The sequence below is a fragment of the Cheilinus undulatus genome, linkage group 14, assembly GCF_018320785.1.
Source record: "Cheilinus undulatus linkage group 14, ASM1832078v1, whole genome shotgun sequence".
In the NCBI taxonomy this organism is placed as follows: Eukaryota; Metazoa; Chordata; class Actinopteri; order Labriformes; family Labridae; genus Cheilinus; species Cheilinus undulatus.
In genome coordinates, this window is record NC_054878.1 from 43449328 (window position 1) to 43462303 (window position 12976).

Consider the following 12976-nt stretch of genomic DNA (forward strand, 5'->3'; position numbering starts at 1 on the left):
TAAATCTTCCCCTTAGTGACAGTCAAAAAAAGCTAGCTCTTGCACAATGTAGTTGATGACTTGTAACCTGAACTATCAGAATGTCTCATCTAGTGTCTCTTCAAGAGAAATAGAGCTCTTCTTCCTGTTTTTAGTGAATCATCACTTCCTGAGAGTGATAAAGAGGCAGTGACCTGATAGGGAACTTTCAGACCTCGCCTCAGATATGGACGTTTGGCTTCTCAGTACTGCGTCATGGTTGCGACCGCATCAGTTAACCCTCGCCTGAGAACAAAATATATTTAAAAAAAAAAACAAAACAAAAAAACCCCCACTCTGACCACATTTGAGTGCTCATATGACAGGATACATTTTTTAATTTTGTATTTATCAGCATTAAAATGTACTAGATGAAGAATGAGACAAGAAAAAATAATTTTAATTATATTTAACTACTTTTTATCTGTTAAACACCTTGTTATTATTAGATATGCACTAATACAGCGATTCTCAGCTGGTAGGGTATGAAGAGAAAAACTTAAACGGAGCATAACAGACCAGAAAAATATATATATTAATATATTAATATTATATTATATTATATTAATATATATATTAATATATTAATGAATTAAAGCTTATCATTTCAGAAGGACTAGTATGCAAAAAATTTTAGTTACCCATTTTTTTCTAAAACAGCATGGAGATTTGGGAGAACCAGCTTTGTAATGCAGGAAAATGAGACTGAGGAGAACATATATATAAATATATAAGTGCTGTCAAACGATTACAATTTTTAATCAGATTAATCACAGGGTTGCTGTCAATTAATTTTGATTAATCATGATTAAATGTCATTCATTTTTAATCTATATTAATCCCATTTCATTTTGCATAAGCAAAGAGGCTCAAGAAAGAAGACTGTTTCATCTTGTTTTTTTTTTTTTTTTTTTTGGACTCAAATTTCCCATCGAGAGCCAACGTGCTGTTTAGCATCTTTCATATCGAGTTGGTTGGTCACTACCAGATCAACGTCCCATTTGCGCATGCCCAGCAGCATGCTCAACAGTAACCCTACTTGGACAAACTGCCCGAAATGTGTTGCCAGAGACATTTCAGGGATTTTGAGTCATTCCGGCCTTAGATGCATTAAATGCGTTAAAATTTTTAATCAGATTAATCATGATGATGGATTAATACGCATTAACGCATCAATTTTGACAGCCCTAATATATATATATATATATATATATATATATATATATGAACTCCTCAGTTCACACACAGTATATATATTAATTTATAAAACTATAAAAACTTACTTTTTGAAACATTCAAGTGAACTGTAAATGATACAAACTTTATTAAGCACATAAGAACTGTTAATTGGAATCATACAGCATGATTTTACAGTTTTTACAGTTTTCAACTGCTAAGACACATTTCTCATAGTCTTCTTCCCACAAATCCCAGTTTTCACAAAACCCCTAAATCTGTTGTAAAAATCAGTCACACCAGAACAGTTTTAAAAGTGCAGTGTGTAAAACTGAATATCAACATCTAGAAGTGGGTTCTATATTGCATTTCTCTGCTGGAAACTGTGGCAACCAGTTGAATTTAATGTGTAGCTGTAATGTACAATCCAATCCAATCCAATACAAAAACTTAATTTATCCTTTTTTCCTCTATGTTACCATGGAAACATGTAAAAATCCAAGACAGCGGCATCCATGGAGGGGACCCTCCCTATGTATGAATTAAAAGTTTATTCTGAGTTGTTTTTCTCAAAATAGCTATTTTTGAATTTAGATGACTAAACACTTATTTAGTTAGATTGTCTTAGAAATGTTTTGCTTTATTTACCAAGTTTGTTCAGCTAAATGCTAGTGGGCTAAATATAACACACTGCACCTTTAACTGAGCTCAGAGCCAAACACATCATAAACACAGCAGTCAGAAATCAGGGACTACAGAGCAGACATGGAACACTACAGTGATAATAGAAAACAATGTGGATGATTCAACAAAAAAGTAATGATTTCAAAAATAGATATTCAAAGAACTTTAAAGAACCTTTAGCACACCTGGAGAGGTGAAAATGAGAGAAATCAACAGTCATACAATCCTGCACGCTTCTACAGCACAGCCCACTGATGTACAGCGCTGCTTCAGATTTTTGCATTACTCAGACCTTCATCCTCATTAAAGGAAACAACCAGATCAAGGTCTGAGTACCAAAAATGTTGGGACATGAATGGAAATGCAATAGCAGACAACAGTGTGGGGGAGTCTTTGTTTTCTACTTCTGTATATAGTTTACTTACTCCATCAAGGTGGTGATTTTTCATCCCTCATTTTCATTCTATTAGGAAGAACTTTGTCACTGTTATTTGAATTTCATCTGAACTTTCAAGGGATGCACATTATTTGATTTTTTGATATCTAACATGCTAAAAATGACAAAAATACCTTTAGTCAATACTGATCCTTTAAAACAGACATTGAGTGTAATGAATCATGAAAAAAAAAATGCTTCAGCTGATATAGGAAGATTTTTATGGCCAAAATACTGGTTGTAAATATCAGCAGCTATTTTCATACCCACAAATCCCATAATCCCCTATTTACTAAGCTATTATCTGCTGATACTGACTCAGTCAAATTTAAAATGGAATCACACCAAGTTTAAAAAAGTTTGCATTCTTCACAAAAAGGCAACCAGCATGTGAACATAAGTGCTAAAATTCATAACAAATGTCATTTGTAGGAAAGAAACTTCAGTAAGAACGTATGAAAGCTGCACCAGGAGCGTCCAGACTTTTTTCAAAGAGGGCCACATGCTGGAGACATGAACAGTCGAAGCGAAGGAGAATTTGAGGGCCAGAGATCGGCATTCATGTCTTACATGTTGGTCTTTGATCGGCCCAGTCTGACGGTGGCGTTGAGACCTTCAGGGTTCTCATAGAGGACAGAATCATACATTCCATCATCATCATCATTTTGTACCTGTGAAAAGAAAACAGCAACTTATTTCAAATTATTCCTTACAATTCAGATATTAAGGACTGTTACATTATTAACATTTTTCAGTAAAGATTAATCTTCTCTTTTGGAAATTCTACTATTCTGCATTTAAACTCTTTTTGTTTCATGCTGTATTTTTTTTGCTGTCAAAAATGTACTTCCTGTTCGAGAGAGGTCTGGCTGCAGATGCTGTATCTCTCAGAGAGGAAGTGCCATCATTTGGAAAAAAAAAAAAAAAAAAAAACTTTAGTCATAAACAAAGTGTGGCAGTCACATTCATGGAATAAAAACATTACAAGCATCACAGAATAAAAAAAAATTACACAAACAAAAAATGTCAGTGATCTCATCTGGGATTAAATACAAATCAGTTTTAGAAAAAGTTACACATAAGGCGGCTTGCTTTAGCTTTGTTAGCTTTAGCTAAAACTAACAAAGCTAGTAAGTAAGTAAAGTTCATTTATATAGCAATGTAGCTAAGTTTGATTTTGCAATATGAGCTTCAGCAAACACAGCTAAAGCTAACATAGCTACGCAGATAACATAGATACATATGTTACATAGCTGTTTTGTGAGCTTAGCTTAGCTACATCAGCTACATAGCCCTGTTACTATAGCAAAGTTAGCTTTTGCAACTTATGATTTAGCAAAAAAAAGCTATAGCTAATGTAGCTACATAGATCATGTATATATGTATTTTATGTAGTTGCTTTGCCAGCTTAGCTTGAGCTACATTAGCTACATAGCTCTGTAATTTATAATTTAATTCACTTTTGAAACATGAGCTTTAGCAAACACAGCTATAGTTAACATAGCTTTGTATATCATGTATATATGTATTTGATGTAGCTGCTTTGTAAGTTTAGCTTTAGCTACATTAGCTACATAGCTCTGTTATCTATAACTTAATTCACTTTTGAAACATGAGCTTTAGCAAACACAGCTATAGCTAACATAGCTATGAAGATCATGTACATATGTATTTGATGTAGCTGCTTTGTAAGCTTAGCTTTAGCTACATTAGCTACATAGCTCTGTTATCTATAACTTAATTCACTTTTGAAACATGAGCTTTAGCAAACACAGCTATACTTAACATAGCTATGTATATCATGTATATGTGTATATGATGTAGCTGCTTTGTGAGCTTAGCTTTACCTACATTAGCCACATAGCTGTGTTATCTATAACTTAATTCACTTTTTAAAACAAGAGCTTTAGCAAACATAGCTACAGCTAACTTAGCTTCACAGATAACATAGACATGTTGCTAATGTAGCTGCTTTGTGAGCTTAACTTTAGCTACATTAGATACATCGCTCTGGTATCTAAAACTTAATTTACTTTTGAAACATGAGCTTTAGCAAATGTAGCTAAAGCTTACTAAGCTTCACAGATAACATAGACATGTTGCTTATGTAGCTGCTTTGTGAGCTTAGCTTTAGTTACATTAGCTACATAGCGCCGTTATCAATAACTTAGTTAATTTTTGCAACATGAGCTTTAGCAAATGTAGCTAAAGCTAAAATGGCTATGCAGATAACATGGATACATAGCTTACATAGCTTGCTTTGTGAAATTAGCTTTAGCTGCTTAAGCTATGTAGCTCTGTTATCTTTGGCTATGTTAGCTTTGGCGACATGAGCTTTAGTAAGCCACTCTTTGGACTTTACACGTTTTGTAACTTTTTAATATCAATTTTAACCCATTTCTGTTGCTTTTTTGATGTTGAAATTATTTATTTGTGGAATTCTTTAGCCCATTTCACCAGTTCATGCTGCTTTTTGCCACCATTGTTGCCCCTTAAACCCATTTTAACCAATTTTCTTCATTTTTTGCCACTACTTTCCACTAACCCATTTTTGTTGCTTCTGCTTTTTCCTCTTTTCACAATCATCTTTTTCTCTCAGTGTTGTTTCAGCTTACTTCTACTTTATTTCCAGCATCCTTGCTTTACTTTTCTATGTTTTTAAGTTGAGGGAGCCCACATTGTTAAAATTACCAATAAAAGGGTCATTCTGCTTAAAGAAAATAGGTTTACATTTTGAAAAAGGTGAAATTATACCCTATCAAATATAGATAAAATTCATTTGTTGTTTTGATAAAAGTGGTCTACTCACTGCACTGTGATTCCTTCGTGTTTTCTTTCCTATAAGAGCAGAAGAGTTTCATCAGATTAAATCCAGGATTATCAAATCTTCTGGTTTATTGAAGTTGAATTTTCTCACCTTTGGTTCTTATCCATACGTTGACCATCACTACAATCATTATAAGAACCATCAACCCCACACAGAAAGCACTCATCCTGAACCAAGCTGGAAATTAGAATAAAAACATTATGATCATTTTGTTTAAAGGTTTTGAACGATACAGAAACCTGTAGATAAAAACCATATTTCTTCACATAGAGCCAAGTAGATGATATTTAATATCGACGTCATACAGAGAGACAGACATCTGTGTACAATAGAACATCTCTGCCAACAGACAGACACTCCATCTGATGACAGACATCCAATACTTTTATTCTTTACCTGCTTTTGTTGGAGCGTCGTCCTCTACTGGCTTGCTTTCTGGACAGTTTCCTTTCCATTAAATGAGCAGAAACATAAGAAAGAACAACATCGATGGAATGATCAACTCTACTAGTTTAAATGAGTGTAAACGAGAGAAAAAGGTCACTAAAAATTAAGGGTGAGTAAAATGGAGAGGATAGAAAGTCTTTTCACACATCACACTAGCACCACCATGTTTGACTGCTGCTATGATGGTCTTTTGATGAAATCCTGTTAGTTTTACTCCAGATGGAACAGGACGTATAGCTTACAAGTGTTTCTCTGGTCAGAGCCTTTGTGTTCTTATTGGTCAGCAGTGGTTTTGGCCTTGGAACTCTCCCATGATGCCATTGTTGCCCAGTCTCTTTCTTATGGTTGAGTCATGAACTCTTAGCTGAGTCTAGTGAGGCCTGCAGTTCTTTAAATGTTCTGGGTTCTTCTGCAACCTCCTGGATGAGTTGTCCATGCACTCTTGGAGTCATTTTGATTGGCCAGCCACTTCTGGCAAGGTTGACTATTGTTCCAATTTTTCCCATTTGTGGATAATGGCTCTTACAGTGATTCAAAAATCCTTAGAAATGACTTGTATGAGCATTTTAAAACTGCCATCACAGCATTTGCAGCTATGGCAGGGAGCATCTGACAGTAAAATGCTACTAATATTGATAAATAGATCACAGGCCTTAAGGGAAAGGCTGTTATGACATAGTAGGAACAACCTGTCATTTGTCCGTCTTTAGACTGTAGTGTGAACCCAAAACAGGCCAACAATGAATAATCATGTGAAGTGATGTATCACAGGAGTTGTGTTCAGCCTGATAATATGCAAGAAGTCGAGACAGACTAACAGTTACCATGGTTACAGTGATTTACATGACATATAGAAGCGGTTTAGTACCTGCTTTAGTTTGGATTTCTCCATCTTCAACTGTACGATTTCCAGCAGATAGGTCTCCTTTTGATCCTGTTGCATTCAATTAGAATGAAAACACAAGAAAACTGTTAAAACAACATCTTTTACTGCTCAAAGAGACTGACCTGAAAATTCCACATACTCTGTGTCCACAGCTCTGTGTCTGGAGTGGAGATATATGGCTAATTTTGAGTTATGGCGGTGAGAGAAGAGTACAAATACAGTCATGGACACGTGACAATTTCAAACTATCTTTTTTTAGTGCAGCAGAGTGAATGATAGATGACTACAGTCAGGTCTGCCTAGAGAGTTGACCAGGCCCCCGACAAACCCAGAGAATTGACCCCTTATAAACCCAGAGAATTTACCCTCCCGCTGTGATTTATTGCTGTTATCAATGCATGTGTGGATCAGAAGCACTTCCTGGGCCTGTTGAAATTGTTCGCCCCTGTTTCACCACTTTTTCCTCCAATTTTTGCTAATTCTTTCTGCCACTTCTAAACAGTTTTGCTGCTTTTTGCAACTTCTTGTTGCCAAATTTAAACTATTTTGCCACCTGTTTTTTGACAGTTTTGATCCATTGTGATCCATTTTTGCTGAATCTTTATTCCACTTTTAGCCAGTGTTTGCTCTGATTTGCCTTCATTTGCCAAGATTTTGCTGCTTTTTGCCATATTTAACCTGTTTTTGTCACTTTCTTTTTCGTCACTTTCAACCCATTTTTTAAAACCTCTTTTGCCGCTTCTAACAAATTTGAAGTGGCAACAATTTTTTTTCTCCCTCTTCTTTTTTCTAAAGGTTAACCCATTTTAACACTTGTTTTGCCACTTTCACTAATTTTTGCCACTTGTTAACCCTGTATTCTTTACCTTTTTGCCTCTTTTTTGCCTTCTGTGACCCATTTTTGCCATTTCTTTATGTCACTTCTATCCAATTTCTGCTGCTTTTTCTTTGTCTTTGTTTGCTAAAGTTTGTCACTTTAAAACCATTGATGCCACTTCTTTTGGTCTGTTTTGCTTGGCTTTTTTACAACTATTATCCAATTCTTAAACTTTCTCCCCACTTTTTTTTGCCACTTCTATCCAATGTTTGCTTCTTTTTGCCATTCTTCCCAAGGTTTTACAACTTTCAACCAATATGTGCTGCTTTTTGCCCATCTTTGCAACTTTTTTTTTTTTTTTTTTTGCCATTTTGACCCCTTTTTACTCATTTCTGCCCATTTTTGCCAGTTTGTTTTGCTACTTTTAACCTGTTTTGTCACTTTCCACCCTGTGTTGCCATTTCTTCCCACCTGTTTTCCCCCATATTTTCCTTTTCAATCAATTGTTGCCACTTTTAATCTTTTTTTTTTTTTTTTGCCAACTTTCATCCATTTTTCCAGTCTCTTTTTCACAGATATTTCACTAGTTTCCATCAAAGTTGTCTCAGTTTCTTCTTTTTCCTGGCATCCTGACATTTGCGTAACGATTTTCTCTGGAGTGTGCTTTTATCTACATCACTGTGCTGACGTAGTATGTGGAATTCACAAGAAAAAGGGAGAATATCAAAATCTTTACATGATAAATGAATCAAATAAAGCCACATGTACCTGCTAACACACAAGTGCTGCGGTTACACAGCAGTGTTTGTCCGTTTCTTTGGTCCGTCACGTTACAATACAGCGAATCCATCCAGATTGACACAACAGGAAAAGCAGTTTGAAATGACACAGTGGATGAACAGTCCGTGTCTTCTGTTTTTATAGCTGTCGTATTTGTCCGATAAATCCACTTCACTGTGTGTGCACACTTTCCATGCACAACACAGTGATAGTCAGTTACACCAGGCACCCCAGATTCACCTACTAATGAGATGGAGACACATGGAACACAAGAAGACAAGAGCCAGAGTTAGGTCAGTACTGAAACAATGTTTTTATACCAAGGGTCAACCAGTATTGATTTTTCGGGGCTAAAACTCATGGTTAGTACAGAATGCAATGATTGTCAAACCTCACAAACCCAAATGTTTTTCACTATCCAACATAAACAACATATCAGATGTTGAAACTGAGACATTTTATGGCAGCAACACATCTAAAAAAAACTCAGGACAGGGCAAGAATAAAGGCTTGAAAAGTAAAAAAAACACATAGGGGGGTCCATAAAATCAACAATGGATTCAGAGAATCTGGAGAAATCTCGGTGAACAAGGGATCAATATCAGATGTTTGTGATATTTGAGCCTGGACTCAGTAACACTTCCAGAAATCACTGTCCGTTGACACAGATGGCCATGCCATCCACAAATGACAGTTAAAGCTGGATCACGCAATAAAGAAGAGATATGTGAACACAATCCTGAAATACTGCCATCTTCTCTGGGCCAAAGCTCATTTAAAATGGATTGAGGCAACATTGAAAACTGTTCTGTGGTCACATGAATCAAATTTGAAATTATTTTTGACCTAAAGATGAGAACGATCCAGCTTGTTATCCTAGCACAGTTCTAAAGCCTGCATGTCTGATGGTATGGGGCTGAATTAGTGTCTATGGCTTGGGCAGTTTACCAGTGTTAATTTTGGCAGCTATTTTTAATTTTAGTCTTAGTCTTTGGATGAAATGTCTTTTAGTTTTAGTCACATTTTGGTCATTTCTACCCTTTTAAGTTTAAAGTCTAGTTTTAGTCCATAAAAAGTCCTCACATTTTAGTCTTTACTTTTAGTCCAAGCATTTATTTTCTTGCCTAAATCTGGAACCAAATCATGGTAGTGTGTTCTCTGCGCTCTGCTAAACCTGGGCTCCCTGCTTTCTACAGCTGAGAGGCAGAATAGATACAGATGCATTGTTTTTTGACAGATTTACCCACAGTGGCGAAATATCAGATTTTGAATGTCCAACAAAAACTACATTACATTTAATCTAGTTTTAGTCATCTTGATGAAAACTAAATTTACTCTTAGTCAGTTTTGGTCATCACAGATCTACTTTTGCTTGTTTTTGTCATGGAAAAAGGCTGTTGACGAGCATTTTTAGTCGTAGTTTTAGTCGACACTGCAGCTCACACAACTGGACAGGAACTATCAATGCTGAAAAGTAGAGAGAGGTTTAAGAGCAACATATGTTCCCATCCAGACAACTTCTCATTTAAGGTAGGCCTTGACTATTACAGCAAGACAAAGCTAAACCACACACCACGTCTGTCACAACATCATGGCTTCACAGTAGAAGAGTGCGGGTCCTGAACCGGCCTTCTGGCAGTCCAGACCTTTCACCAGTAGAAAGCATCATAAAAAGAAAAATCCAGCAAAGACCCAAGGCTGCTGAGCAGCCACAATCCTAAATCAGACAAGAATGGGACAACATTCCTCTCCCAAAACTTTATCAACTGGCCTCCTCACTTCGCAGATGTTTAAACACTCCTGTTAAAAGAAAAGGGGAAGCTGCACAATAGGAAACGTGGCCCTGTCCCACTTTTTAGAGATGTGTTGCTGCCATGAAATTGAAAATGAGCTAATATTTTCATGAAATGGTAAAAAGTCTCAGTTTTAACTTCTGATTTGTTCTTTCTGTTCTATTGAGAATACAGTTTTGAGTTTTTGAGGACTGACAGTTGTTGACTTTTGTTGTTATTTATATTTGTCACAGCGGGATTGTAATTTACCAAAATCTATATTTAGAACCAAACAAGTAGCCCAAATGCAGAAAATCAGCCAGGCCGAGCATTGGTCCACCCCTATTTTTATGTTTAAGTATATTCTTTTAGTAAGAAAGAGCCGAAACGGGGAGCAGGTGGCCTAGTGGTTAAAGGCGCACCCCATATACGCGGGTGGCCAGGGCTCAAATCCGGCCTAAGGCCCTTTACCGCATGTCTCTCCCCCACTCTTGCCCCTGTTTCTGACTCTATCCACTGTCCTCCTCTATCTAATAAAGGCACAAAAATGTCCAAAAATAAATCTTAACCCTCGGTCCCTATTATGTCCGTTTTGAGGACATTCATCATTTTAATCATCGTTTTTTTTTTTAGTTAATAGTCACATTTTTGTAGATTGAGGCATCAAATTTGGCCAAAGTTATTATTTTTCTTCATATTAAAAAAAAATAAAAAAATGAAAACCGTGTCACCCATAGAACGCCCGTGACATGAAATAGCTACATCCAGCCTTGTTTGTCCGAAATCGGACACATAGACTTTCATTCAAAACACGTTTTTTGACTGTGTGTCTAGGGCACCAAAACAACTTTTAGCACCAATTTTTTTGCAGTCAGTCGATCACCAGGGATCTAAATTTCACCATTAAACAGTGATCCAGCAGATAGTGCAGCGCACCATTTTAACCTTTTCAGCAGCGCAGACATGGTTTTCCTTTCATGTGCTCAGAGTGTTTGGAGCGCTATTTCACCCGCTAAACATAATCAGAATTAAATGAACCGATTCATGCCGCAAGATATGGATGTCTGAGAGTGGGCTAGATGTGTAAGGAAAAGTTTGCGTACTCCTATCTGTGTGATCGGCTGCGAATCTGCGTGCATGTTTACAAGCAGACATGCCGTAAGTGAAGTGTTTACATTAGGATATGTTACCTGTGGATTCTGCAGCCTGGGACTAAGAAAGAGGGACATTTGGACAATTTCAACTTTGCCCTCACCTCATAGCAAGTGGATCAACAAGCATGAGGATGCATGGGTCTTTTTGATCAAGAGGTAAGAATATATCATATCTCAAAGATGCAGTACATTTATATCTGCACGTAATTGGCATATTTGTGGTCACATTTTGGTTAGAGGTGGAAATGCGCGTGTTCGTGGTTTATATCCTACATATATCCTCTGATTCTTTATGCCTGTACATAAAATAAACCTAACATGAACAAATGCATTCAATCGTATTAGATTTGGTAGAGGAGGAAGAGCGAGAAAAGGAGGGTAAAACTGGTGTGTTTTACGCACGGATGGACTCATCTGTTTAGCATGGACGAATCCAAGTTATAGGCATAGTGTACAATAAGTAGCATAAAAAGGGTGTAACATTGACTTTTTTTATTTTTATTTTTTTCAGTAGTCAGGGTTGAAGTTGTTGAAGAGATCTGAAGCGGTGAAAGTTTTTAAAAAAGTTGAAAAATGAGTATTTTATTAACACCTTTCTGCATGTCCGTTTTCAGGACAAACAAGGGTGGATGTAGCTAAAATATGGCATTCGGCACTACAGAAAAAATTTCAATGCATCAAAATCAATTTTACTACTTATCATTGGCATGGCCCAGACTCTAGTTATTGAAAAACAAATTTTTTTCTAGATCATTTTATATGGGAATTATGGTGTTTTTGTGTTTTTTACCATAAAAAATAGCAGTGACATGGTGTACAATAACTGGCATTAAAAGCGTGTAACATTGAATTTTTTAAAAAAATTTTTTAGTGGTCAGGGTTGAAGTTGAAGAGATCTGAAGCAGTGAAAGTAAAAAAAATGTTGAAAAATAATTATTTTATTAGCACCTTTCTGCATGTCCGTTTTCAGGACAAACAAGGACAGATGTAGATAAAAATTACAAGGGACCGAGGGTTAAAAAAAAGAAAGAGCTGAAATGATTAGGGTTTGAATACTTACTGGAAATAACAGAGAGATGAACCAAACTGAAGAGACCTTGTTCGTTTGATTTGGTGAACTGTCTGCAGACGTACTGGCCAGTATCCTTAGATGTGACCTCTTTAATAACCAGAGAGCAGTCCTCAGTGATGCCCAGTTTGTTGGATTTAGCTTTAGCTATCTGCCCAAGATGGACGAGCTCCACAGTCGGCCTTACAGAAGTATGGGTGAAAAGCCAAGATGTCCGGTCACACTTATTTTGATCTTTTATCACATTTTCACACGGCAGCGTCGCTTTGTCTTTGATTTTGAGTGAGAAGGAGGAAATGTCTTTTCCTGCCACTGCTGAGGAATGACAAAATATGAAAAAAAAAAAACTAATAATACACATAAGGACACCCTAAACTGTCTCCAGCTGAGCTTAGATGCTGAAATACCACAGTAAAGATTGTAGTGAGTCTTTTAAAGGTTTGTGTCTGTTTTTCTTACCTGTAAATAGAAGCAGAATCAGAAGCAGACAAACATGATGTCCTTTGAGTTGGTCCATTTTGCTTCTTGTGCTCATACACTCTTAAATGACAAGGTGTATAAACTCTTTTTGATAGGGATTAAACTCTTCTTTCTTTTAGTGAAGAATCATTTCCTCAGAATGATAAAGCACAATCCTAATCTCTGACCAGAAGCCTAAACACTCACACTTTCATGCTATCAGATGTGCAGAGCTCAAAGTGCTGTGTAAGTGTTTGTCCTCTTCCTGTTTTCTTATTTTCTTCCATATTTGTCGAACTTAGATGTTTCAGATCATAAAACACATTTTACTTTTAGACAAAGATAACCTGAGTTAACACTAATGCAGTTTTTAAATGATTATTTCATGATGATGGGGAAAAAAACCTACCTGGAAACAGTCATTTCCCCCTAAATCTAATAACTGGTTGTT

The 12976-nt window shown here is 36.3% G+C and overlaps 1 protein-coding gene across 1 annotated transcript; it reads right to left on the reverse strand.

Moving 5' to 3' along the window:
• Positions 1–1892: 1892 nt before the first annotated feature.
• Positions 1893–12622, reverse strand: LOC121521726. Its single transcript, XM_041805876.1, has 8 exons — positions 12526–12622; positions 12058–12381; positions 8060–8314; positions 6457–6522; positions 5538–5588; positions 5232–5318; positions 5124–5152; positions 1893–2985 (listed from the first exon to the last, which is right to left on the reverse strand). The coding sequence occupies exons 1-8, from the start codon at positions 12599–12601 to the stop codon at positions 2881–2883; spliced, it is 993 nt and encodes a 330-aa protein (XP_041661810.1). The 5' UTR covers positions 12602–12622; the 3' UTR covers positions 1893–2880.
• Between the last annotated feature and the right edge of the window lie 354 nt (positions 12623–12976).

Bases quoted from the DNA above. Each gene is read 5' to 3' on its own strand.
- LOC121521726 (XM_041805876.1), bottom strand. From the start codon at position 12,601: ATGAGCACAAGAAGCAAAATGGACCAACTCAAAGGACATCATGTTTGT. The intron at 6,523-8,059 runs GTACATGTGGCT...TGAATGCAACAG, and splicing joins CAGCACTTGTGTGTTAGCAG to GATCAAAAGGAGACCTATCT. The intron at 2,986-5,123 runs GTGAGTAGACCA...TTCTTTTCACAG, and splicing joins CACGAAGGAATCACAGTGCA to GTACAAAATGATGATGATGA.